This window comes from Ursus arctos, unplaced genomic scaffold (genome assembly GCF_023065955.2).
Source record: "Ursus arctos isolate Adak ecotype North America unplaced genomic scaffold, UrsArc2.0 scaffold_19, whole genome shotgun sequence".
Taxonomy (NCBI): domain Eukaryota; kingdom Metazoa; phylum Chordata; class Mammalia; order Carnivora; family Ursidae; genus Ursus; species Ursus arctos.
Window position 1 is genome coordinate 12,966,076 of NW_026622863.1, and position 27,457 is coordinate 12,993,532.

The 27,457-nt window shown below is 54.7% G+C and overlaps 1 protein-coding gene across 1 annotated transcript; it reads left to right on the top strand.

Moving 5' to 3' along the window:
• Window positions 1-2,972: 2,972 nt before the first annotated feature.
• Window positions 2,973-27,429, top strand: MMP2 (matrix metallopeptidase 2). The gene is made up of 13 exons (XM_026494777.4): window positions 2,973-3,453; window positions 5,978-6,204; window positions 7,135-7,283; window positions 8,404-8,532; window positions 8,768-8,941; window positions 11,600-11,773; window positions 12,611-12,784; window positions 14,402-14,557; window positions 15,789-15,924; window positions 19,442-19,578; window positions 20,669-20,828; window positions 24,955-25,064; window positions 26,522-27,429. Exons 1-13 carry the CDS (start codon window positions 3,298-3,300, stop codon window positions 26,623-26,625), a joined length of 1,986 nt encoding a protein of 661 aa, XP_026350562.2. The 5' UTR covers window positions 2,973-3,297; the 3' UTR covers window positions 26,626-27,429.
• The last annotated feature ends 28 nt before the right edge of the window (window positions 27,430-27,457 follow it).

A 27,457-nucleotide genomic window follows, 5' to 3' on the forward strand; every position in this document is an offset into this window, starting at 1 on the left:
AGAGGCTAGAAGTCCAAAATCAAGGTGTTGGCAAAGGCCATGCTGCCCCTGCAGGCCCCAGAAAGAATCCTTCCTTGCCTCTTGCAGAATCTGGTGGCTCCTGACGATTCTTGGCATTCCTTATCAGGCAACTAAGTCATTTTAATCTCTTAACTTGATTATATCTGCAAAGACTACAGCTGACCCTTGAATAGCTCAGGGGGTCAGGCGGGGGCAATGACCCCACATGCAGTCATACCTTTGGACTCCCCCCAAAATTCAACCACTAATCACCTATCGTTGACCCGAAGGCTTATTGATAATCTAACCAGCAAATGAACCCTCTTTTGATGTTATATGTATGTATCGTATGCTATCTTCTTACAATAAAAGAAGCTAGAGAAAAGAAAATGTTATTAAGAAAATCACGAAGAGGAGAAAATACATTTACAGTCCTGTATTGTATTTCTGGAAAAAAATCTGCATAGAAGTGGACATTTCAAGGGTCATGTTGTTCATGGGTCAACTGGATTTGCAAAGGAGGACACATTTACTACGGATCCCGGAGGTTAGGATTTGAACATATCCTTTTGGGGGGAGCACGGTTCTCCCCACTACACAGCCCCTTTACACTGCCTGTGTTAGGACTGGCTGGAAGATGCTGCAGGCCCAAACCCAGCTCCGAATCTTGGCAGCTGTTATGCAAAAGTTTGTCCGGTTGCTTTCGTTTCGTGGTTGCACCACACCAACATGGGGCTACGAGGATTAGCAAGGTGGGTTCTTACGGCAGACGGTGAAAGGGGTACACAGGGAGCTCATGGGTCACTAACAAGTCCATTCGCAGCAGACACAGCCTCTGCCATCTGGGTGCCTTGGGCCCCAGTCGCTGCAGGGCACTGCCACTCCTCCCTCATTTCCGTAGCTGATGCCTTCTCTAAATGGGTACCAGGCCCCTACCCTGGACACCAGTGCCCTCCGAATGCCAAAGCCCCACGGGTTGTCAAGAGCCATAGTCAGGGTGCCTGGTGGCTCAGTCGATTAAGCATCTGCCTTGACCCCAGGGTCCTGGGATCGAGCCCGCATCGGGCTCCCTGATCAGGGGGGAGTCTGTTTCTCCTTCCTCTCCCCCGCCGCTTGCACTCTCTCATGCTCTCTCTCTCTCTCACTTGCTTAAATAAATAAAATCTTTTTTGCTAAAAGAAGAAGCACCGTCAAAGCTGTCTTCTGCAGAGAAGCCTCAAAGCTATGTTGTATAGGCCGCAGTGTCTTACAAAGCCTTCTGGGACACGGTAAACCCTGGATGGGGCCGGCGACGTAAATGAGCACAGCTGAGCGAGAGGAGTCAGGAGTCACATGTGAGGCAACAGAGAACAGTGGGGACTGTGGCAAACCAAAGCCCACGCCTCATCTAAACGGGACATCTGTGATTTAGCTCCGGCTACTGGCTGCCATGTGAAAATTGGCACCCAGGATTGCCAGATCTTGGGGCATTTTTGAAAGAAAACCAGAAAGTCCGATTTCTACATGAAGGTGCCCAAGTTTCAAAATGCTGCTCAGGCTGGATTCAGCCCACAGGCCACGAGTTTGCAAGCCCGGCTTTAGTGAGACAACTTTTTCCATCTCCCCAGCTCTCCACTCCGCAGCTTGACTCTCTGGCTATCCACAGGACGTGGACATGTATCAAATGGGGGCAGAGCCAGGAACGATCCCCCTCCCCCACTGACCTCGGACTCACCCTCCCTCAAATAGCCAGGGCTTCTCCCTGGGGTCAGGCTGATGGGTCCGGCTCCCTCCTGTGGAGCTAAGTCCCTCCCTAGGGAGGGCCTCCTTTCAGACTGGGAGCTGGCAGGCCCGCAGCACAGGGTTGCCAGGCAAGCCTGTGCATGTCCGAAGCCCACTGAGACCCAAGCTTCGGAGGCTTTTCCGGTTCTCAAGAGAAAGTCCAGACTCCTCACCATGACCCCTGAAGGCTCTCACTAGCAAATGTTTCCCGAACGTTGCAGCTGGTGACTTTGTTCCTCAAACTGGTCCCTGCTGACCCCAATCCCATCTCTTCACCCTGCCCTCCCCCCACCCTTTTTAGATAGAGGGAACCTCCTTCCCCAGGGCCTCTTGCTGTGTCTTCCCTCTCTGGACCTTTGCACGTGGGGTTCCCCAGACTGTGCCTGAAACGTCCCCCACCCAACACTCCTGTGTCTTTCTGTAGGTAGTAGCTCGGAAGTCGCACGTCCCTTCTTCCAGGAAGCCTTCCCTGACCATCTATACTAGTTTAGGGGTTGAGGACAGATGTTCCCATAGCCTGCTGGAGTTCCCCTTAGCACTTAATTCTCTTTCCTGAGAGAGGAAGGGGACATGTGCGTCAAGGACAGGGACCCTAACTGCTGTGTTTCCGAGTGTACCCAGCATCATCCCCGAGGCCAAGCAAATGCTTCAATATTTGCAGTAGGAAGAAAGGAAGGGAGGAAGGTAATAGGGAAGCAAGGAAGGAGGGGAGGGGAGGGAAGGGAAGGGAAGGGAGAGACCCTCCACTTTTCCCTGTTTCCATCTTTCTGTCTCTTTCCTTTTCTCTCCATCTCTCTCCCTGCTCTCTGTTCTCATCTCGAAAGTTCTAAAATCTCTTCCTCGGACAATCTGTCGGCGCCGCGCGCGGATCATGTTTCTAAGTCTGCCTTCCCGTCTCGGACCCGCAGGCTGTCCTGCCCTCGCCCCCACCGCGGGCGAGCCTCCGAGAACCGCTGCTCCCCAACCTCAGGACGTGGAGACTCTAGAAGGGTCGCGCCAGCTCTTTCCCCGCAGGGTTCCTGAGGCCGGGCGCCCGGCTGGGAGGCAGGGGTGGCGAGGTCGCGCAGGGGCCCGGGGCACACCGAGGCCAGGAGTGGCGGGCGGCGGGGCTCAGAGGCGGGGAGAGGAGAGAAAAGAGGGAGGGCGGGTGGGGGGTGGGGCGGCGCGGGGCGGGCCTGAGCGCGCCCCCCTCCCTGCGCAGCCCGCGCCCTCCCAGCCCAGCAGGCCACATCTGGCGGCGGCCCCCTCCCTTGTTTCCGCTGCTTCCAGACTTCGGCGGTGGCTGGAGGCTGCGCATCTGGGGCTTGAAACATACAAAGGGACTGCCAGCAGCGGCGGGAACGGGCGGCGGCGGCGCGGGCTGGGGCGCGGAGGCCGGACCATGCGCCGCTGAGCCGGGCCCAGCCGAGGCCACCGAGTCGAGCGGCCCCTCGGAGCGCAGCGCCGCGCGGTGGAGCAGGCGCCAGCCAGGCGGCGACGCGGCCACACGCACCGAGCCAGCGACCCCCCGGGCGACGCGCGGGGCCCGGGAGCGCAATGACCGAGGCGCGAGGGGCGCGGGGCGCGCTCGCCGGCCCGCTGCGGGCGCTCTGCGTCCTGGGCTGCCTGTTGGGCCGCGCCGCCGCCGCGCCCTCGCCCATCATCAAGTTCCCTGGAGATGTCGCCCCCAAAACGGACAAAGAGCTGGCTGTGGTGAGTTGCAGCGCCTGCCTCCGGGAGTCAAGTTCGGAGAAACTTCGGGGAATGGGGGTCTCCAGAATGGCCACCCCCGCGGTGGGCACGCGGCGTGGGGAGGAGCTTCAGGAAATGGCTTGGGGGGGGGGGGGTCTTTGGCTAGCTGAAGGAGGGACCTCTTTTGCAAACCGTAGGGGAGCCTTAGGAATTGGAGAAGGCCTTTGATAAACAACTTGTCAACTTTGGAGACCGGCAGGGTGGTGGGCAGGGTGGTTGAGAAGCCGAGGTGGTGGTAGGGCAGGGAATGCTTTGGAAACAGCTGGAAGGGACCTCGATTGTAAATAACGGCGGCATTGTCTAGTATCTGGGGGATTTGGCAAGGGGGCCGCTGTGTAAACAACTTTTGGACACATCTGGGGGCTTGGTTAACAGGCCCTTGGCAAGCATCTTTGTAGGCCTTTGGCCAAAGGCCTGAAAGGGGTCTCTTTTGAAAATGGAAGATCTTTTGAACCCCTGTGAGACTTTGGGAAGAGGGTCGTTTGGCACACGATTTGGGTTAACTTTTGCACGCATGTGGCTAGGAACTCAGGGCAAAGCAGAGTTTGGCCAACATCAAGGAACCTTTGGCATACATCTGGAGAGAGGCCCTGGAGGGGATCTTTTGGCAAGTTTTGGGGGCAGGAGGGAAGCAGAGAGCACATCTTTTTCACCTGGCTCAATGAACCAGTTGGCCTGGAGGGTCAAGGGTTGCACCTCGGAAAGTTTCCTCGAACTTCTCCAGAGGGGTTGGAGAACGGGAGGAGAGAGCTGGCTGGCCAGGCACAGGGAGGGGCAGGCACACGAGGGCCCTGGCGCGTGGGGCAGGGGCGGACAGAGCCCCAGGCGCAGGCCGGAGCTCAGCCAGTCAGCCCTCCCTCCTGGCGGGGCTCCGAGCTGTGGCTCAGAGGTTGTTTTGCCAGCGCTCTGGGCTGGCCGGAGGAGCTCCCCCCTGACCAACCCACCGCAGCATTACACAAGGGGGCTGGGGGCTTCCTCTCACCCTGTGAGCCCCTCAGGGGCAGGGACCCCTCCAGATGTGTCTCCCAGCCTACAAGACATCTGCTTCCTTACTCTTTCAGCCACCCCCCAGAAATCTCCTATTCTTCTTCATCCTGGTCCCCAACTGGCCCAAGACAAGACTTTTGTACCCTCTGGTCACCCTAGGAACCCCTTCTCGGGATGTGACCCCACCACTCCCTTTCCCTGCATATAGGCCTCCGTCCCTGCTATGTCAACGGGTTGGGAGACCTTACATTTTTAGGGGGCTACTTACTTTAAAGGCCTGGAGCTGTCTTGCCTGATGAGGTGGCTGTGGGTTGAGGGTGAGCTTTGGAGCCCTAACAAAGCTCCATGGGTCCCCACACCTCCTACAGCACGTGGAAGTGCATGTTGCCCAGAGGCCATGCAGGGGGAGACTTGAGGAGCGCCTCTGGACTTAGATTGCCTGGCTTCGCATCAGGGAGTCACGAGCGACTGGCCTCCTTGGGGAAGTGACCTCACTTCGCAATCTGAGCTGCTTCTGCAAACAGCATGATAGTGGGGTCTCAGGGTTAAGGGGGAGGTAATCCTGGACACCTTGAAGGGTACCTGGGAATGGTAAACACTCAACAAGAGATAACCTTTGTTATTACTCTCATTGTCACTACTATTATACTCTGTATTCCCCTTTCCTAACTACCCCTCAACAAGGTTGGGACCCCTGTAATAAGGTCTCCGGGTTCTTTTCATCATTCCAACACAGCACAAATCACACATCCAATTTTGCATTGACTGTGGTCCATCCGCAGCCCCGCACTGGGATTTGAACCCTGGATACTAGAAACATCTGCCGTGTTCACCAGTTTCTCCCCAGTACTGGCACAGGGCTTGACACACAGTGGGAGTCAAAAAATATTTGTTGAACAGATAAATAAGCTGGCTGGTCCCTGAAACTGCCCAGAGCCCTGCTTGGTTTAGACCTCAGTAAGCACCAAGGGCAGGATGGTTTTCTTTTTAGAAATGACAGCTCCGGGATTTGAACCCAGGTCTATCTGCTGCTAGAGTCCAGGCACATAAGCCTTGAATCTCCTTGCAAGGAAAGTGAGAAATGCCACTGTCATCAGCAGTCAGGTGAATTAAGAGAGACGGGAGGTAAAGGAGACTGGCAGGGAGTTCTAGTTCTGAGCATGGGCTCTGGAGCCAAATGGCTTGGGTCCGAATCCACCTCTGCTATTTGTGAGCTGTGGGATCTTAGGCAAGCTTCTTAACCTCTCTGTGCTTTAATTTCTTCCTCTGTATGAGAGTTAGAATAACTGCATTATAGAGTCGCTATGTGGGGCATATAGCAAGCACCCAACACGTGCCCCAGGTCACGCGTTACAGCTTCTATGTCCCTCAGCTAGTGCGCGACAGAGCTAGTTTGGAACCCGGGATTCTACCCAGGACCGTTGGGTCCTGGACGACTTGGGTCCATAGGATGCCATCCTCACGTGGCTGCTGGCCTCGGGGCGTTCATTTCTTCCAGCAATATCTGAACACCTTCTACGGCTGCCCCAAGGAGAGTTGCAACCTGTTTGTGCTGAAGGACACGCTGAAGAAGATGCAGAAGTTCTTCGGGTTGCCCCAGACGGGGGAACTGGACCAGAGCACCATCGAGACCATGAGGAAGCCGCGCTGCGGCAACCCCGACGTGGCCAACTACAACTTCTTCCCCCGCAAGCCCAAGTGGGACAAGAACCAGATCACATACAGGTGCCCAGGCAGGGCGGCCGGAGGCAGGGCGCCTGGGCTGTGGGACACTGGGTCTCCTTGGGCCTTGCGGTCTCCCTTCCCGGGGCCCCGGGGAGTACACGGTGGGGGCCTGGCAGTTTAAGGAGTTTCCTACAAAGTTCTCAGGAACTAGAGTCAGACCAGAGCTTGAATCTCACACTTACTAGCCTTGGGGCAGCGGGCTACTTGGGTTCCAGAGCTCAGGCTTTGCAGTCGACAGAATGGGGCTAAAACACAACCTTCCTCATAGGTTCATTGGGAACTAAGCCTGGTCACATATATAATGGGGTGCCAGGATATATATCAGCGTCCAGCCCACAGTGAGAGCGTAAGGCATGCGAGTCACCGTTGTTCTTAGATGGGCTCATTAGGGCGGTTGGAGGGATTTGATGACTGGCTGCTAATTGAGTTTTATATTCTATCATAGAGTTGTTATCATTGGTTGTTAATTGGGCTGAGAGCTCTGCTCTGTATGTCTCATGCTGGATTCCAGGGGTGAGATCCCTGCCCCGTAGCCCTGAATGCACTCACTATTCATGCCTCCCCGCCCACCAGCCAGAGGTGAGGAAGGAGACTCCTGAGCCAGGGCGTGGAGATGTGGGCTGGTCTAGGACTCCACGGAAGCTCAAGGCATTCTGGGTGGGCTGTTCTCCCAGTAAGCTCTGCTCCACACGCACACACATACGCCTGCCCGTGCATACACACTCATGCACACTCATACGTGCAGGCAGAAACCTGTGCACTCCTTACAGTCCCAAACTGCACATGTGCACGCACATTCGTACACATCCATGGTCACACACACAGCTGCACGCACACACTTGGGCATGTACGAGCATGCTAGTGTGGCTATGCACACTCCCATTGCTTTGTGCACACAGACACACTCCCACGCATTTCCACCCCCTGCAGGATCATTGGCTACACGCCTGACCTGGACCCCGAGACGGTGGATGATGCCTTTGCTCGCGCCTTCCAAGTCTGGAGTGATGTAACCCCGCTACGGTTTTCTCGTATCCACGATGGAGAGGCTGACATCATGATCAACTTTGGCCGCTGGGGTAGGCAGAAGAGGGGTCAGCAGAGGGCCGGTGTGGAGACAAGGGGCGGTCTGGCCATTAGAAGGACCTGGGGTCCTGAGAAGAGCTTAGGCAGGAGAGTAGAAGATGTGGGCAGCCACATGGACGTGGGGGCAGGTGTCGTGATGGTGGGTAGACACTAGAGGCAGTGTAATCCTGAAAGCAGGTGGTCTGTCTGCACCGCCCAGCATGGTACCCGCTACGTCCGCAGGGCCATTCACATTTAAATTAGTTAAAATTAAACTGAAAATTCAGTGTCTTGGTCACACTAGTGACATTTCAGCTGCTCAGTGGCCACGTGAGATGAGTGGCTCTTGAATTGAACAGCACAAAGAATATCCCCATCACTGCAGAAAGTTCTGTTGGCTATTGCTGGTGGACACTGAGGCATTCTCCATGTAAGAGGGGTCGGAAACAGCGGAGCAGTGTAGACTTGCGTTCTAGATGTGAGAGGGGTCAGAAACAGCAGAGCAGTGTAGACGTCAGAGGAAGTGGGCTAGAACCTGGGACCGAGGACACCATGTGGGTTGGTCTTGTGAATGCCGGTGGCAGTGTAGACATGAAGGTAAGTGGTGTGGACATTACGAGTGGTATTGCAATGTGGGTAAATGACACGGGCACAGGCAACCCGTGGGTGGGTGGTGTGCACCTGGGTGGCAAAGTACACGTGAGGGTTAACGTTGTCGATATTGGTGATGGTATGACTTGAGGGTAAGCGATAGGGCTGAATCAGCCATGTGGTTGTGGCGTGGGTGATACAGACAACAGTACAGATGAGGGATAGTGAGAGAGCGGTGAGGACATGGGTGTGGCACGGTAGTCTGCAGGTAGGTATGATGTCACTGGCATCGGATAGGCAGTGAAGATCAGCAGTAGAGAGACACTGGGGGCCATACAGGCTTGAGAGGGTGGTGTAGACTGTAGGAGGGTAATAATCAAGTCAAGAAAACTCTACTGAGACGCTGTGCTCCCAGGGCTGGATAGTCACACTGGGACAGGGAAGGGGACGGATGTCAGAGTGGCCAAGGGACCACGGACAGGGTGTGGCTGGGTTTCCGGGCCCAGCTGGGGCAGCTGGAAGCTGAGACCCTATGTGTTGCAGAGCATGGAGACGGATACCCTTTTGATGGCAAGGACGGGCTCCTGGCTCATGCCTTTGCCCCGGGCCCCGGCGTCGGGGGAGACTCCCACTTTGACGACGATGAGCTGTGGACCCTGGGAGAAGGACAAGGTAAGAAAGTGAACAGCCGAGTCATGGCCGGGTCTCCTCTCCGGTCCTCTGCGTGCCTCACTGTCCCTGGCCACCAGGACCGTGGCTTCCCTGGCCACCTCGGGGCCCTCCATCTGCTCTGATGGGACCAGGGAGCTTGCAGTGGGAGGGAGATCCCATAACGCCGCTGAGTCAGAATCCCGGTCTCCAAAGAAGCGCCCGGAGCGGCTGACCCTCCACCCCGTGTTGTCCTCAGTGGTCCGCGTGAAGTACGGGAACGCCGACGGCGAGTACTGCAAGTTCCCCTTCCTGTTCAACGGCCGGGAGTACACCAGCTGCACGGACACCGGCCGCTCCGATGGCTTCCTCTGGTGCTCCACCACCTACAACTTCGAAAAGGACGGCAAGTACGGCTTCTGCCCCCACGAAGGTGAGCGGCCGCCTGCCCCAGGCTTTCCTCCTCCGGCTCCACCTCCCCAGCTCGCCCCGCCTCTCCCCCTGCCCTCCCACTCCTCCGCAGGCATGACGCTACCTGGCAGCCAGCATCCCCCCACTTCTTTCCGGCAGGTTCCACCATGCTCGCGTGCGCCACGGCTGTGTCCTCGTCCTCGCAGTTATTTTCATGATCCTTTCATTAAATCGCTTGCTTGGTTTGTTCTGCCATTAGCAATAATATTTGTGAAATCACAGGTTTGATGTGCTAATGATTTTTTTTTTCCTAATGTGCATTAGAATGAACTTAGAACTACTACAATGCCCAGTGGTTCTCTCTAGAACCACTCTCTACCCGCCCCCCCCACCCCGGGCCAGGACGGGGGCCTCAAGGACATGAGGAGAGGCTGGGGGACAGATCGGAAGCCCAGCACTAGGATTGGGAGGCAAGACTCAGACCCTGGGGCTGATACCCTCCCTGGCCTGGGGACACCAGCCCTCGGAATTTCAGCCGCTGTTCCCAGTTCTGATGCTGACTCTTCCTGTGTGTGTGTGTGTGTGTGTGTGTGTATGTGTGTGTGTGTGTGAGACACACACACATCTGGGCGTGGGGGCTGTTCCCTATCTGCCTCTCCGGGTCTTTGTCCTTGCTTGTGTTTGCGTCTCTGTGTCTTGGCAAAGGCAATAGGCCTGACTCAGTATTTTTGTATGTGTTTTTGCCAATGCTTGGGACATCACATTTTCAGACATGTTGAAACCATATAGAGGGAGACGTGTTTAAAGGGGTAAGGGTACTGACATACACACTCAATCCTTTTTTAATATATCCTTCACAATGAGACACACTTCATAACCAGAAATCATAAAAAGACAGCCTGTTCGTCTTCATATTTGGTCCCATCATTAGATTGGAGGATTCTAGAGGTCGAAAGCCCAGAAAACTGGGAGGCTATGGGAGAAAATCCAAAAATTAGTTTTGTAAATACGTGTTTCTTTTCCATCCTGTAAAGATTCTTTGATCTACATATGCCTCTGTCTTTTCGGCTGTAATTTTACACGTTTGGGAATCTCTCTGACCCCATGGCAACTGAACACCGAGCCCCAGCCATCTTAACAGAAGGAAAGGAACAAAGAGCTGGTTAATCGTGTTCCTGTTTACGCTTTTAATACCAAAGCTCACGCGATACTTTGTATTAAGTTAGAGTTCAAGCCATGGACCATTAATAAGTCAGAAACTTTTAAACAAAAGCATTTTATGTATCTTGCATTTCCCAGTAGGGATTCAAGCAGAGTTAACCCTGCCATGTGTCAGTCCCTGTGATCAGAACAGAATGCCTTGATCGTAGAAGTGGAAACAGCTGTAATTCATAAGTTTGGTTTTTCCCTGCGTTGGCCATTAGCCATTTACTTGGTCTTTGGCCAGATGCAAGTACGTACAACACGCACGTGTTTGGGTCTTGGGATAGATGTTCTGGTTACTCAGCCCCTCCTGACTGCTGAGTCAGTGTCTGCTTCTCTTTATCCTTGTTGGGGGCAGGATCTGAAAGAAGATGGGGGCTTCCTGGGTGGTAGGCATGCAGCTGTTGGGAGGCCAGAGGCAGAGGCTGGCCTCCGTGGAGGTTAACACTTTGCCTTTCCTTCTCTGAAGCCACCATGGCATCTGGTTTCAATTTTGTCTCTTCCCTGAGTCTCATTGTTTCGGGTGTGGAGAAGGTCTCTTGGTTGGAGAGAGGGGAGTAGTGAGGATAGGGGGCCCTGATCCTGTGATCCCTGGCCCCCACTTTGGTCATAGTGGAGTTAACGGGGGCTGATGAGATCACCTCTGGCGCCTTTGCGCACAGATGGTCCTTGTTACGCACTTGTGGTTTTGCTAGTTGGCAATTCTAGAGACACACCATTTTGTAGTTTTGGGGTGGGTGAAGGCATGGGGGAGCAGGGGGAGAACCCAAGACAGACAAGCCCAGACTCTGAACCCCACTGTCCCCCAGTTCTCCAGTCATAGCCTCTGTCTTGGGGAGATTGGAGTGGGAGCTCAGAGTGTGCGTTAAAAGGAAGACACACAGGAAGACACCACCTCCCTTCCGTTCTCCTCTTCTCCTCCTCTCTCTCCTGCAGGGACCACAGCAGGGCCATCCAGGAAAGCCCCTGGGGTCGAGAGGGAGGTGAAGCTTCCTCTGTGTGTGTGTGTGTGTGTGTGTGTGTGTGTGTGCGCGCGCGCCTGTGTTCTGAGAGCTGTTTTCCTATCTGTCCAATGGAAAGACTCTTGTGGTCCTGCCAGCCACAATCTGCATGGCATGGGCATGGTCAGGCAGCATGGACAGTGACCTTGGGGTTGTGGGCCAGGCTCTGGAGACCCCGTGCTGTGTGCCTGGTTTTAACCATTTCATTGATGGGAGGAGGACGTTTGGGTGGGTTGAAGGAGGCATCCCTAAGGTCCCAGGGGAGGGATGAGCTGGCCAGGGAGGCAGGAATGCTCTCCAGGAACCTGGAGAAACAACAATTCACCAACCACTAGAGACGGTTTTGAATATTCTCAGGATGCTACCACCTCGCTGGCCACCAGTGCTGTGCCCACGCCGGTGCCCCGCTGCTCCTCGGCCAGGCAGGCGGTGGCCTCTCACATTTGCACCCCTCCCCTCTCTCCCCCTCCCCCCAGCCCTGTTCACCATGGGTGGCAACGCCGACGGACAGCCCTGCAAGTTCCCGTTCCGCTTCCAGGGCACATCCTACGAAAGCTGCACCACCGAGGGCCGCACGGACGGCTACCGCTGGTGCGGCACCACCGAGGACTATGACCGCGACAAGAAGTATGGCTTCTGCCCCGAGACAGGTGGGTGTCGCCGCCTCTCCCCGCCCCTCAGGGCCAGCACCCTGCCCCCCCACCCTCACCTCCTTTCCCCAGGATGGGGGTGCCAGCCAGAGTACTTAGCGGCTGGGACAGCATGGGCACCCACATCAGGACCGACGGCGGGCACCAATAGCCCGTTGAGCCAAACTGGGGATGCCTGATGTCCGGCCAGCTCGGGACCTTGTCTGAATGGCCCACGTTCCCTGGGCTTCCCTGGTAATTGTTTCTCTCTCTCTCCGTCTCATCTTGAAGTCTCTCTCGCCTGCCTTTCTTTGCTCTCCTCTGTATCTCTAGCCTCGGGTTTCTGTTTTGCAGTAAGGACTCCTGCCTCCTTTCTTCTCCCTCCCTTCCTTGCTTCCTTCTGCTTCCTCCAGCGGATCTTAAGCGAGCACCTGCTTTCTGCAGGGACCCCACGCGGGTCCTCCTGCGTGAGGGAGCTCGCGGTCTAAGGAAGTATGTGGGCACCACTCGCTCTGCCCAGCCCCTCTGCGTCTGGTGCCCCTGGCCCCATCCGTGCAAGGCTGATTAAAGCTCTGGAATCTGGCTGCGTGGGTTTGACTCTGGCCCTGACACTTCTAGCCGTAGCTGCTCGGGCAGCTTTCCTAATCTCCCCGAGCTCCAGTTTCCCATCCAAGGAACGGGGGTAACTACAGTCCCTACTGCACAGGGACGTAGAGACATGTATAAAGTGCCTTCTCCAGGGCCCAGGGCTGAGCGAGGGCCCGGGGAGCGTGGTTCGCTAACATCCGCATCGTGTCATTCCCTGGGGGTGACCTCAGGTGCCTTGCGGCCCCCTGACCCGTGTCCCTCTCTCCACAGCCATGTCCACTGTGGGCGGGAACTCGGAAGGCGCCCCCTGTGTCTTCCCCTTCACTTTCTTGGGCAACAAGCACGAGAGCTGCACCAGTGCGGGCCGCAGCGATGGGAAGATGTGGTGCGCGACCACGGCCAACTATGACGACGACCGCAAATGGGGCTTCTGCCCTGACCAAGGTACAAGGCTCCGACCATTGGGCAGAAACACCAGACACCGCCCCGCCCCTGCCCCGGAAACCTTCCTGCCCCCCCCCACCTCAGGCATAGACACCGCCCCCCCACCCCCAGACACCCACCTGTGTTGGTAGAGACACTGTGTTGGCGGAGGTCCTGCCTGTCCGTGGAAATGCTGCCCTTCCCCTCCACCTTGACCACCCCTCCAGGTGGGGTTCTTACTACCCCAATCATTCAGTGCTGGGCACAGGGTACCCTATACCAGAGAATGCGGCCCTATGAGGCATTCCTGCTCCCGTGGAAAAGGCATTCCTGCCTTCAAGGAGCTGGATGGGCAGGAGAAGGGAGGAAAACAGAAGCAGCCTCGTCCTCCAACACCACCCTCCACGCTACACAAGAGAGCCCCCAGAGCCCTCCTTGCCCCTTCGACGCCATCCTTTGCCAAGTTGTGAATGGGGGATCTGTGACAGTGCTGAGTGCTGAGGACAGAGCCACCTGAGACAGCTCTCTGCCCTCCAGGGCACACAGGCTGGAGCAAGAGAGTGACCAGGAGATAGACCAGGACCTTACCACGAGGTCAGTGCAGTGAGCAGCCTGCCCGGGGGCACTGTGCCCACTCTAGTCGGCAGGGCCTGGTGGCATTGGGCTCAAGGCTCCCTGGTGGCCCCAGATGGCCAGGTGAGCCTGATATGACCTGCTCTGCTCCAGTTTCTACCTCAAGGTCGGAGTCTACCTCTGTGGGAGCGGCTCGGGACTCCAGAGCTGGTGTGGTACCCTGGTGGCGTGTATCAGTTTCCCAGGGCTGTCATTCCCAAGCGCCACACACTGGGTGTCTTAAAACAGCAGGAATTTATTCTTGTGCATTTCAGAGGCTGCAAGTCTAAAGTCAAGGCTTTGGTAGGGCCACATGCCCTCGGAAGGCTGCATCGTCCAGTCTCTGCCTCTTTTGTTACATGGCCTTCAGCGTGTCTTCTCTTCTTAGAACGACACAGGTCACTTTGGATTAAGAACCCCGTCTACCCCAATATAACTTCTTTTAATTTATCTGTGAAGATACTATTTCCAAACAAGGTTACATTCACAGGTGCTCGGGGTTAGGAACTCAACTTATCTTTTGGGGAGACACAGTTCATCCTACAACAGGGTTTGCAATGGGGTTTGCCCTCCGTGGCTGAGCCTGGGCAGTCACTCCCAGGGAGAGTGGTTTTTACTGCTTCCCGGGAAAGAAATGGTGGACCTGCTGTCTTACCTCTTTGGAGACCCTGAAGTGCAGGTTTTGCCCCTGCTCTTTGTAGAGAGACACAAAGAGCCAGCAAACAGGATTTTTAACAAGTGGGACTTGAAGTAGAGGATTTGCGGCTGTCTCTTGCTCTCCTTCATAGCTCCCAAGAATTCCACCCTGGAAAGGGACAAAGGGACTTGGGCTGACCCTACTTGAAAGCAATGGGCATGGTCTCTTGGTCCCAGAATTCTCAGAAGAAAGAATCCATACGAGCCTCCTATGCGGCTCTCAGCCCCACCATGCGATGTCCTCAAAGTCCCTGTTGCAGGGGCCAGAGCCTTGCTTCTCTCTCATCTCTCTCCCTGTCTCTCTGCCCCCTCCCCTCCTGTGGCCCTCAGGGTACAGCTTGTTCCTGGTGGCAGCCCACGAGTTTGGCCACGCGATGGGGCTGGAGCACTCCGAGGACCCTGGAGCCCTGATGGCGCCCATTTACACGTACACGAAGAACTTCCGCCTGTCCCATGACGACATCAAGGGCATTCAAGAGCTCTATGGTAACCCTCTGCGTGGGGGCCTCCGGATGGGGGCCTGGGGAGGTCCTGCAGCCTGGGATGGAGGCCCAGGACTCCCCAGGACGGCAGGAGATAAAGGCAAGAGGCAGGAGTGCTGATCTGTTCTGGGGATAGCTGAGCAACCCTCCCAGGGTTAGTCCCTTCCCTTTGGATGGTCCTTTTCCTTTCCAAATAACACCATCATTCATGACGCTCTCGGCTGCCCGGAGCCGCTGCCTGAGCTCGGCAGGGGAGAAGCCGGCTTCCCATTTTCTTGGTGAGTAAACGGAGGCCCGAGGAAGGTGACCCTCCTGGCCCAGGGTCACCAGGCTTCAAGCACCAAGTTAGGTTTAGAATCCAGGACAAAGAGCTAAACACAGGGCAGAACTGCCCAGCATATGGAAAGGCCCTGACGACACAGGGGGTGAAAGTGTCTAGTTTTCATACTGATTCTTTTATTTTAACGTGTAATAGGCAGAATTCAACCGGAGCTTGAAACCAGTGCTTTATTTATTAATGCTTAAAATGAGACTAGAGTGGTGGGTCCTTTAAAAAAAAAAAAAAAAGTAGCTATAAAGTGGTTCTGGACCAAGTCACAGTAGTGGAAATGGTGCTGGGAGGCAGAGCTGCGGGCACACGGATTCGGGAAAGAACACGAGATTGAGGGAGAGACGCCGAGTTCGAGTGTGTCTGCCACTCACGGGGAGCAAGAGATAAAGCAGGTCTTTACCTCCCTGGACTCAGTTTCCCCATCTCTAAGCTGTGGCCAGTTGCCATGAGGAGCAAAGGGATGGATCCTTGAGAGAGTGCCACATACCAGATGCTTGACACAGAGGCGGCCGCTGATGGCCCTGACTCTCCCGAGGGCTTAAGAACCTGAGCTTTGGGTTTGAATGGTTGGGCGAGTCACTCAACTTTTGTGGGCCTCAGTTTCCTCATCTGTAAAATGGGAGTAGTAACGGTGCCTCCCTGCCCAGGATGTGATGAGACTTGGTTCGGGTGACGTCAGCAAAGAGCATTTGTCATGTACCCAGTGCTCAGCGTTCTGGTTTCTCTTTAATGTCCTTCCCCCACATCCAAGCATCATCTCTGTGTCTCCCGTGGCCTCACTCCAAGGCCAGAATACTATTTCTTCTGACGCTTTGCAGGCTGGGTGGGCAGCCCTGGGGGCTTAGTGTGGTGGGGAGAGCCCCTGGAGCTGGGGAGAGTCTGAGGTCGTGTCCTCCTCCTCCAGGAGCCTCCCCTGACACTGGCATGGGCACCGGCCCCACTCCAACTCTGGGACCCGTCACTCCTGAGATCTGCAAGCAGGACATTGTCTTTGATGGCATCTCTCAGATCCGTGGGGAGATCTTCTTCTTCAAGGACCGGTGAGTGCGGGAGCTTGCTTCTTGTCCTTGCCTTCTGCCCATTCTCCATTATTCTTGTGCCCCCAGCCCTTGGTCAGGGAACTCACTGGGGGCTTCACAGAATGGCCTGTGTAGACAGTCGTCCCGTGTATCACACAGCCTCCAGATGTCAGTGGCTTACCGCAATGGGCATTTCTTTTGCTCTCTCCTAATCTGTGGGTCTGCTAGGTGTCTGGGCTTCAGCCTGTGGTTGGGTTCGGGTACGTTCTACATGTCACTCATTCCCCTGGGGTTAGCAGCTGCTTGTGGCAGATGACGAGCACAAGAGGCCAAATCAAACCACACAAACACATTTAAAGCCTCTGCTGACTTCATGTCTGAGAATATTCCATTGACTGAAGCAAATCACATGGCCAGGCCCAACACCTACTGTAGAGGGGGGTGCCGTGAGGTCACATGGCAAACCCACATGGATGTAGAATTCTAAAATAGGGGTGGAGGGAAGAATTGGGAACAATAATCCAGGCTCCCACAGGTTTTCTCCCGGAATGGCCTTGACCCCAGATAGCCAAATCGTTCTTTGTAGGAGGAGCAAGTAGCCGCAGGGGAGAGGTGGTACCCTTCATGCTAGAGATAAAGGCCCCGACTCAGTCAACCAAGAGCTGAGACTCACCCAGCTGCCCTAGCCCTCCCAGAGAATGGCATGCAGTATCTAGGACTGCATTAAAGGGTCTGTCCATCATGTATCTATCCATCATCCTTTATCTACTATCCATTAGTCTGTCATCATCCATCCATCCATCCATTCATCCATCCATCCATCCATCCATTCATCCATCCATCTGTCCATCATCCATCCATCCATCCATCCATCCATCCATCCAGTGTGATAGTTGACAGAATGGGCTCTGGACCCAGATTGCCGGGGTTGGAATCCGGGACCTGCTACTTACTGGTTGTATGATTATAGGCATGTTAATTATGTGTTTCCATTGTACCTCGATTTCCTCATCTATAAAATTCTAACCTATTTCATGGAGCTGTTGTAGGGATTCGATGCTGTAAGATTAGATGCTTAGAATAATGCCTGACACAGGGTGAGTGTATTCGATCATATTAGGTAATATTGTCAACAAACAATTATTTGGAGCCTCCCGTACCAGCTACTTTGCTTTAGAGCTGGAGGTGGGAGATGCTGTGCTGGGAGCAGAGGGGCCACCTAATGCCTGGAGTAGCATTCTCAAAGAGAGGTCCGTGGCCTCCTATACCAGAGCCCTCCAGGATCTGAATGTTAGGAGTGTGGCCTCTGCGCCCAGCCCTAGGCCCTCTGACTGAAATCTCTGGGACAGGGCCCTAGGCATCTACATTTTCGCCAATTCCCCTATGAGTCTTACGCACATTGAAGTGTGAGCAGCCTCAGTCAGGTCTGGGAAACAGAGGCAGGGATGCTGACGGCAGTCCACAGCTGAATAAAAGGAACAGAGTTGCAGAAGCATTTGGAAGATGCTTGCCTGGACATCTGCGAGTGTCCAGGGCCTTTAAAGGAGAAGCAGATCCGGGAGGGAGTGACGAGCTGAGAGGCTGGCAGGGTGTTTGGGTCAGGGGGCCCTGCAGGACCTGAGCCACAGAGATGTGAGAATTCCTGGCTTGGGGGAAGGACGGAGGGAGCCTGATGAGGCTGGTAGATGTCTCGTGAACTTCCGTGAACCTCCTTCTCCTCTGGTCCAGGCATTGGGCTGGGTGCTGGGGGGTAGATGCCCTGCTTTTTGCAGAGTCTTCTGGCCAACAGGGAGATGGCCAAAATGCAGAGAGAGAGAGGAGACTCAAAATGCAGTAAGAAGTCAGGTACCGTGGGGCCCCGCTGCCTAGCACTGTCCTTAGCCTGGAGCACTTCCCACTGACGAGGCCCTGACCACGTTCGGAGCTGAGACCTGCGGCGGATCTAGGAAAGGGTGCAGAGCCCAGGCCCGGGTTTGGAGCCATCCCCTAATTCTAAAGGATGCTGATGAGTGTTTGATGGGTTCGTTGAATTAAGCAGTAAATATTTAAGCACCGGACATGTGCAAAAATGGGTGGTAGGCACTGGGGGGATGAGAAGGGTCATAGTGCAAGATAATTAAACTCAAAACCAGATCTGGGTTTGAATCCTGGTGGTACCATAATCTCTCTGAGCTTCATTTGCCGAATAAGGATGGTGGTACCTTCCTGCGGTGAGATGTTCTGGCTGCAGGTAACAGGGAACCCTGCTCAGACCAGCTTACACAGCAGAGAGAAACTGCTCTCATCTGGTACGAAGTCCAGAGGTGGGGCTGCCTCCAGGGGCAGAAGGAGGCTCAGTGACTCAGTGATGTCTTTGTCCACTGCCATCCTCTGCATTGATTTCCCCTCACGGCTGGGTCCCTCATGGTCACGCAGTGACTGCCAGGGACTGTGGAAGCTGCAGGCTTCCTTGGCCACATCCCGCGGGAGAGCAAAAGGTTCTCCAGCTGTGAATTACAAGTCTGTCTGTTCGATCTCGTTGGGCCCACATGAATCATATAGTAACTGCTGAATCAATGCCCATTGCCAAGAAATGCTAAGCTCTGAGAGGCTTAGACCAGTGGTTCTCGAACGTTGGCATGCATTAGGGTCATCTGGAAGGCTTATTAGAACAGATTGCTGGGCCCCAAGCCCAGAGAGTCTGGTGCCCAGGTCTCGAGTGGGACCCAACAAAGTTGTGTTTCCCAGTTCCCATACGAAGGATCATCGTATGGGATCATCCCAGCATGATCCTTCTCCTGGTCTGGGGACCACACTTGGAGACCAGTGGCTTAAGCTCATCAGAATGGGGATGGGGTCCGCTGGCGGGTGAGCTTATGACACACAAAGTTCTTGGCACTTACTAAGCCCTCCATAAATAATAATAGCTCTCACCCTTGCCAAAGTGCATGAGTCCATTCCATTTCAGTTCAGGAAATACTTCGAGTACCATTGGCCCCTGCCTCAGCGGACTTCTGATCTAGTAAAAGATATAAGACATTTTAAAAAACAATCAAAGTATTCCAAGGCACACAGTGTTAAAAGGCTCAGAGGAGGGGGGCGCCTGGGTGGCACAGCGGTTAGGCGTCTGCCTTCGGCTCGGGGCGTGATCCTGGCGTTATGGGATCGAGCCCCACATCAGGCTCTTCCGCTATGAGCCTGCTTCTTCCTCTCCCACTCCCCCTGCTTGTGTTCCCTCTCTCGCTGGCTGTCTCTATCTCTGTCAAATAAATAAATAAAATCTTTAAAAAAAAAAAAGGCTCAGAGGAGGAAGAATATAGTATGGACAGAGGTAGTTAGGGAAGGCTTCCTGGAGGAGGGAGCAAAAATGTGGCATCTCAGCCCTGGCATCTTGCAGAAGGGCTCTGCCCATTCTTCAATCCTTCTCCAATGTGCCTTTGACCTTGTCTCCACCTCTGAGGGCATCATCGCTGGAAAGTTTTTGAGTGGGCTTGGGAAGGCATCTGTGGGAACAGCAGCAGAGTGACCGAAGGTGTGGTTTCCTGTGTCCCCCCCCCAGGTTCATTTGGCGGACAGTGACACCACGGAACAAGCCCATGGGGCCCCTGCTGGTAGCCACGTTCTGGCCTGAGCTCCCGGAAAAGATCGATGCTGTGTACGAGGCCCCACAGGAGGAGAAGGCTGTGTTCTTTGCAGGTGTGTGGGAAGGGCTCTGCCTCACCCTCGGCTCCCCAGGGCCCTGCACCATGGTTCCTGTGCACCTGTGGGCGCTCCTTCTCCTTTCTGGATCTGTTCTTTCAACCATCAGTTCCGAAAGCATGGGCTGCATCTGGGAGATTGGCTCAGACACCCAGCATCAAACAGCACTAGCCCACAGAGTGGACGTTCCATTACCTTTTAATTTTCAATCCTTCTGGAAGGAAATCCTTCCTCTTCTAGAAGGAAAATCACAGTTCAGTGTCAGCACCTCTAACACTTTTGCGATGCTAGAGCCTTTGGCAGGCAACAATTTTAGCCAGAACTTTTTAAATGGCGATGTCATTTTTAACATTTAAAATGAATTTATTTCCAAAAGATAAATGTCTTTCTATGGATTTCAAGATAAATGGCTTGAAGGCAAAATATAAAGAATAGTACGGAAAGTGTCTGTAGGTGGTATAAACGATCAAGGTAGGGTCACGTGGCCAACACTGGGGAAACCCTGCTCCTTCAGCATTCAGCTGAACCTCCCATGTGCCAGGGCCCAGGCCGTGCCCTCACGGAGCTCACAAACTGGTGGGGGAGACGGGAAAGCAGGCTTTCATGAGGAAATGTAGTAAAGGTGTGGCGGGGAGGGAGGGCCGTCAGGAGCCTGCTCTGGTCTGAGTTGTGGGCACAGGGACAGCTTCCTGGGGCAGCCGGAGGCTCGGCCACATAACAAGTACATGTTCCACCAGCCAGCTCCCCATCCTCAGCTGTCCCAGAGCCTTCCTGGACTGGGGCGCCAGTTAGGAGAAGGCCTTCATGGCAGGTGTGGCAATTAGCATACCTGGCTTGGGGAGCGAACAAGGGCTGCAGGGACCCCACTGCTCCCACTCACCTCCTCGGCCAGGCAACTTCTCTAAGCAGTTTGTAAAACCATATATGCGAGTCCCGATTCTGGGCACTGAACCGGAACGGAGCGGGACCCCGTGTCCCTGTGGAGAATGACCACAGTGGGGTCCCTGGCAGACAGATGACGGGAGGAACAGGCCAGGCTGAGGGATTTCAGCACCAGCCACCAACACAGCCTTTGCTTCTGCCCCAGGGAACGAATACTGGGTCTATTCAGCCAGCACCCTGGAGCGAGGGTACCCCAAGCCGCTGACCAGCCTGGGGCTGCCCCCTGATGTTCAACGCGTGGATGCTGCGTTTAATTGGAGCAAGAACAAGAAGACCTACATCTTTGCGGGAGACAAGTTCTGGAGGTAAGGGGTTGGCGGCGAGGGCGCGGTGGCGGAGGGGCGGGGTGCGGGCGTAGAAAGGAGAACAGCCCAGCCAGCTGCGTGGGCGTGGAGAAGACGCTCTGTGGTTTCCTGTTTCCTGGGTCAAGGTCGGTGGTCTGGGGCCATGGATACCCCCTCTCTGGCCTCTAACCTGCCAGAGTCGCAGGGCCTCCGAGAGGTCCCCGAAGGGTGAACATCCCTGTGCATGTTGCTGGTACGGGGCTGGTCAGAACCTCCTTTCCTTCTCCGAAGTCTTTCGATGGGGCCCATGTCTGCCTGGTCTGGAGCCTCCCATTTGGGGGTGACTCGCTGCAGAAGGGGATAATAAAAATAAAGCTAACAGCTGCTACTACTGATGCTATATGCCAGACACTATTTCCAGGGCTTTGTGAGATTAGTATTGTTACTGTTATTCCCATTTTGCAGATGAGGGAAGTGGGGTTCAGAGAGGTTAAGTGTCTAGCTTAAAATCACACAGCCATGTCGTGGCAGATTGGGATTTGAACCTTGGAATTCTGGCTCCCAGAGAACACGCTGTTTATTCTTCACTGGTCTATACTGTACCTGAGATAGCAGGATCCTCAGAAATAGGGGTCGTGAAGGCAGGGAGTGCAGAGAACAAAATATGATGAAGACAGAGGTGGGTGCACCAGCTGCCCGCAGGAGCCTCCAAATCGGGCCCCCCGGGAAGCAGCAGGCACCCTCTGGTGTGTCTGACACGGACCCAGTGTCTTTGGGTGCAGACTGGCAGGGGGCCAGTTCGGAAGCCGATAGCTTCCTATCAGAAGAAAAGGGTTCAATTCCAAGAGGCCACGGTCAGGGCTACGGGTCAGGGAGCCCAATATCCAAGAGTGGTCAGTGGAAGGCCGCCCAGACTTCTGGAGTTTGATTATAATTCTTCACATTTCCCAGACAAGGAAACTGTGGCCCAAAGAAATTAAATAACTTGGTGTACGTTACTTAAATGCAAGTGTGTGGACCACAGGGCCAGGATGATAACCTCGTCTCCCGTCCCCGAACCCCACGTCCCGCCACGGTACCCTCGGGGTCATTCAGTCAGTGGGAAGGGGTGGGGGGTGCAGGGGCTGGTTCCTGCATTCCTGCTGTGGCTGCTACTTCATCTGGGCCCTTTGTCTGTTCTGGAACAGCCCAGCTTCCCTCCCAGGGCTCTCTCTTCTCCCCCTTCCCTGCTCCCCGCCCCCAGCTGCCCTGCATTCAGAAGTTGGTTGCCTGTGTCAGGGAGGAATTCCAGACACATTGCTAAGACACTTAGCAACTCACGCTGATGGATATCTCAAGCCTCAAGAAAGAACACAGTCAGCCAGGAAACCTCGGAGCGGGCTTTCCGCCCACAGACTCCGGAACACTCCTCAGCACCAGCACGTACTACGAATGGCATCTCAGCGTGGCAGGCACCCTGAATCTCCAAATCTTAGAGTGTGGACAGTGAGAGGCACAGACACACAGAAACGTGATTCTCAGAATCAAATCATAAAGACTAGAGTCTACGATTCAGGGTGTGGGAAGGACTTCTCTAACCGCCCTCCAGTGCCCCCTGTGGTCGTAAACACATAGGACAGATGTAGCCACGTGTGAATACAAGTGTGTGCATGCACGCGGGCGTGGGCCGTGGCGGTGCCTTGCTGGGTTTCGGGCGGGATTACCTGCTTCCCGGTCCCTTTCTGCAACAAGCCCACCTTCCAAAGCTGAGGTCCAGGATGCCCTGCTGTAGGTCGGTGACACTTAAATGCAGCAGAGCCGAAGTCCTTATCCAAAGCTCAGGACTGGGTTTCCAGAAGAGACAGATATGTCTCCCAAAAGAGGTGGTTGATGAACTTGAGACATTGTTACTGGAGGTCAGTCTGCAGAGGCCCCGGAGGAGAACAGAGAACCCCCGATGACAGATGCAAGCATCTGCCTCCAGCCTGGCATCCCCTAGTTTATGCCAGGGAATACTCAGGTCCTGCTTCTGGAAGCTTCCACGAATATTCAATATCTCCTATGCGCCAGGCACTTAGCTGAGTGCTGGGAGGCAGTGGTCAAGAACTAGTCACACTTTTCCTTGTGGAGCTTATGAGAGAATGAGGGAAACAGACATACATGCATTTCACCTTTATTTCTTATTTAAGATAGATACTATTATTAGTCCCATTTTCCAGGTGTAGAAACTGAGGCTGAAGTGTCTCAAGGATACAAACCCGTGGAAAAGCTGGGATGCAAGTGTCTGTGTTTTGTTTTGTTTTTTAAAGATTTTATTTATTTATTTGACAGTGAGAGAAGAAACACAAGCAGGGAGAGTAGGAGAGGGAGAAGCAGGCTCCCTGTTGAGCTCGGAGCCTGATGTGGGGCTGGATCCCAGGACCCTGGGATCATGACCTGAGCCAAAGGCAGACACTTTGACTGAGCCACCCAGGCACCCCAAAAGAAACTTCTAAGACAGCCAGCAGGAAACACTGTAGGAGCCTGGGGACAGAGAGCTAAATGGAGAGCTTTAGGCCCCTGCAAAGCCAGCACCTTCTAATGCCATGATACCGTGTTCTTCCCAGAGGAAAAGAACGTGGAGGCAAATTGGTTCACTTCTCTGAGCCTTGGTTTCCGCATCTATAAAATGGGATTGCTTCCTGCCTTGCCCGCCCTCTGTGAGCAGACTGGACACAAGCAGAGGACACACAGCTCCGAGCCGGGGTGTTGGGAGGCGATGTGGGTGGAGTGCTGGGACGCTGAGCTGCAAACATGGCTTTGGGATGCCAGGTCACGAGGAAGCATGTTAGGTTTTGCAAGCAGTCTTATGATGCAGCTGGGATCAAGGAAAGGTTTTCTGGCAGTTCTCAGGGTGACAGGGAGAGGGGGACGTGAAGCCCCCTGCAGAATGGAACTTACAGGGGAAGCTGTTGTTGGTGCCTCGGGTCGGGGTGGTCAGGCTGGCCGTGGGGACGAGGATCCACCCTAAGGCACAGCAGAAGAAAGCCTGGCTGTCACCAGAACGGCATTCAAACATGGGTCTGTCTGGAAAATGAGCTCCACAAGAGCAAAACGTTATCTTGATTCATGAACTACCCACAGGCAGACAGACGGAGGGCTCATTAAGTATTCAGGGAACAACGAGTAGGTTGAGTGCAAGTAGAGAAGCAAAGGAATCAAAGTGACCCGAGCACTTAAAAAATTCTCCCCGAAATGAAAAAGGTGGTGGCATTGCTAGCCCGGAAGAAGAACATGCCAGCTAATACTCAGGGTATCTACCTGGATAAAGGGCACGGCCCAGCATAACTGCTCACTCTGGTGGCTGCAGCAGGGACGGCAGTGGCGGGAGGCCCGCCCCGTGACTAACAGGGCCTGGACTCCCGCACCGCCTTGCAGTGTAACCTGGCCCTCCGTGCCAGGTGAGATCATCTCCCAGGGTGTGGGTTGTCACTCCACCTGATGGATAAAGAAGCAGCAGTTCAAGCCTCTCCGTGAAAGGCTGCGTAGGCTGTAACCTATCCTTGGGCTCCTAGTCCAGTGCTCCTCATACCACAGCACACAGCAGGGATCAGAGTTTATAAAGGGACTAACATTTCCCAAATACTTACCAAGTTGCAGATACGGAGACAAGCACCTTGCATACGTTCTTTCATTTCTTCTGCAGGTTAATTAAAAACATTAACTACAGCCCCATTTTACAGGTGGTAAAATGGAGGTTCAGAGAGCAACTTGCAGCCCTGGAGCCAGACAGGCCCGGGTTGGATTACCACTTGGAAGCTGGGTGCCCCTTCGAAGCCTCTGGTCTGTAAAATGGGTATCACGGTATAACCGTGTCCTGGCATTGTCACAAGAATTGACTGAGAAAGTATGTGGGAAGTGGTTAACACGCCGCTTTACATGTCAGCAGTAGTCACCAAATTGCTTTTACGGGATTGTTTAAGGTCATGTGATTCATGAGTTGTGGGGTTGGGACCCAGAGCCAGTCTGACTGCCCGGCCTTCCTTTGCAGCTGGCGGCCTCCCAGCAGGGCTGGGTCTGGTTTCCCAGGCTCAGCCAGGACCTGGTAGCTGGGCCCTCCCAGCCAGGTTTGGAGGAGGGCTGGCCTCTAGGGAGGTGCCGCGGCTTCCTCATATCCATTTGCTTGCAGGTACAATGAAGTAAAGAAGAAGATGGATCCTGGCTTCCCCAAGCTCATCGCCGATGCCTGGAATGCCATCCCCGACAACCTGGACGCCGTGGTGGACCTGCAGGGCAGTGGTGAGCTGCCCAGGCCCCTGTCCGCTTTCTAGGACATGCCTCCTCGCCCCCAGCCCCGGCCCAGCTCCGCACAAGCACACACTCCCTCATTGTGCAGGGAGGCAGGCGGCGCTCGGTGGGGAAAACAAACCAGCCCCTTCAGCCCGGTGCTGGGAAGGCATCCAGACCCCTGACCTCTGCTCACTCAGCCGGCTCCAGGCAGTAAGACCCAGAAAGGCCCCTCACAGCTGCAGGGCCTGGAGCCAGGGAAGGGGAGGGCAGGAGGCCGGCTGGAACAAGAAACGTGGGCTCTGTGCCCTGGATTCATTCTGGGGTTTGGTCCAGGCCCTTTCAGTTTCCACAGGAGGCCTTGTGACTGCCTCCCATTAGCAGAAGGATGGCTCCATTTGAGACAGGACAGATTGGGTCGTGCCCTGTGGCTGATGTGGCAGAGATCTCCCATTCGCCGGTCCCTCGCTGAATAAAATACAACCAGTATCGGCAAGGGATAGCATTTGGAGTCTGCAAACCATATTCCCGAGGAGGCTTCTGGGAGGTCTGCAGGGGCCTGGAAAGGGGTCCGGTTTGGCTTTTCAGAAGAGGTTGCAATTAAATTCCACAAAGATTTCTTTTGAGCCCCTATCTTATGCGAAGCACATGGCCCTAACCTGCCGTGGCGAAAGGTCTCACATGTCCAGTAAAGAGCAGTGTATCATCGAGGGGCTAGGTCAAGGATTATCTTCAAGAATCAACTTCTAAGGAGTGCCCACTATGTGCTGGGCTTTTCAAGGAAGTAAATGAGATCATGTATGTCAGGAGTCACACAGTTGAAAGCCCATGGGGGCCAGGCCAGTAGCGCAGATGTGTGAGGCAGGCCAGGCAGACAGGAGGGAGGGGTGGGGTCTGTGGTAAACCAGAAGGTTCATGGCTCATTACAATCATCTGCTTCTCGCGGTTGCTGCAAAAATGGGGGCCCCGTGCAGTTAGATAGTCTAGCTGTTTAAAAAGGAAGTGAGAAATGTATATTTTCGTGTGAAATTTCCAGATGTTTATATGTTGGCACCTTACTCAGAATTCAGAACAAAACAAAACAAAACACTTGTGTGAGCCAAATACAACCCAGCTGTAGGCCTGACAGGGCTAGGAGTCTCCTGGTTTGCCATCTCTGGTCTATGGGAAGTGCTTCGTTGGTGTCCGTGCTCAGCGGAGTGCTGTTGTTTGTATTAATAATAGTGCACGTTATCTGATTTTGTCCTCTCCACAAGCTCTGAGAGGTCGGTGTCTTTATCCCCACCTTCGAGATGAAGAAGCAGAGACTTGGAGAGCTTACTTCCGCAGCCATTCCCCTTCCTCTGGTCTCCAAGGGGTCTTCTCTGGTTGAAAAGCTTTTTCCCTGTGGCAGGTGACTCTCAAAGCTCCCAGGAACCTTGCATGTCGGAGGATGGAGTGATGACAGCTTCCCCTCTTTCTCGTCCCAGGTCACAGCTACTTCTTCAAGGGCGCATATTACCTGAAGTTGGAGAACCAAAGCCTGAAGAGCGTGAAATTTGGAAGCATCAAATCCGACTGGCTGGGCTGCTGAGCAGGGTCTGGTTCCCCCAGGCCCTGCCCCTCCGTCGTCTTCTGCCTACCGAGCCCTGAGCACCAGGGGAGGACCTGGATGGGCCTGGCAGCCTTCAGCTCTGTAGTTAATCGGCGTGCTCACCCCTCCCTGGTAATTTAAGGTTCTGGAGAGTGGCTCTGCCCTGTGCCCAAGGAACGGTGCTGACTGTACCCCTCCCAGCTGCCCTCACCTCCCCATCTGTATCCCACCAGCCCTCCAGAGCCACCCCCAATATTCTCAATCTCTTTGATATTCTCAAGGCAGCCCTGCCTTGGGCTTCCCTGGTGCTCCCACACTTCAGGCTCTCCTCCCGCCACGACTTTCTGTGGCTTACAGCACCCTCAGAGCCAACAGACAGAGACTGTCTCAAGAGGGCACTGGTGGCCCGACAGCCCAGCCTGGCATGGGGCAGTGGGATAGGGGCGTGGTCCCGCGGCCGCCCCGCACACCTGGCTTCTCACTGCTGGCTGCCCTTAGGACCTCTCCTACCTTAGCGGTACGCTTCGTATGCACTTTGTTCTTTTCTTTCGATTTTTATTTTTCCACTTTGACATGGAATTTCTTGACAGAAGGACTCAGGTTGTCTGAAGTCACTCCGCGATGCATCTCAGCCCACGTGGGGATGGTCACTTGTTCCCTCTATTAGTACTATGCCCCGACCCCATCACTTCCTCCACTGGCTGGAGGAAAACCAAGCCACGGCTCCCGCTCAGCCCCGCCCCCCCCCACAGTTCCCCATGGGAAATGTCAACGAGTATGAATAAAGACACCAATAGAGTGGCAGTGTTTGCCGGCTGTTTGTTGCCGAGCC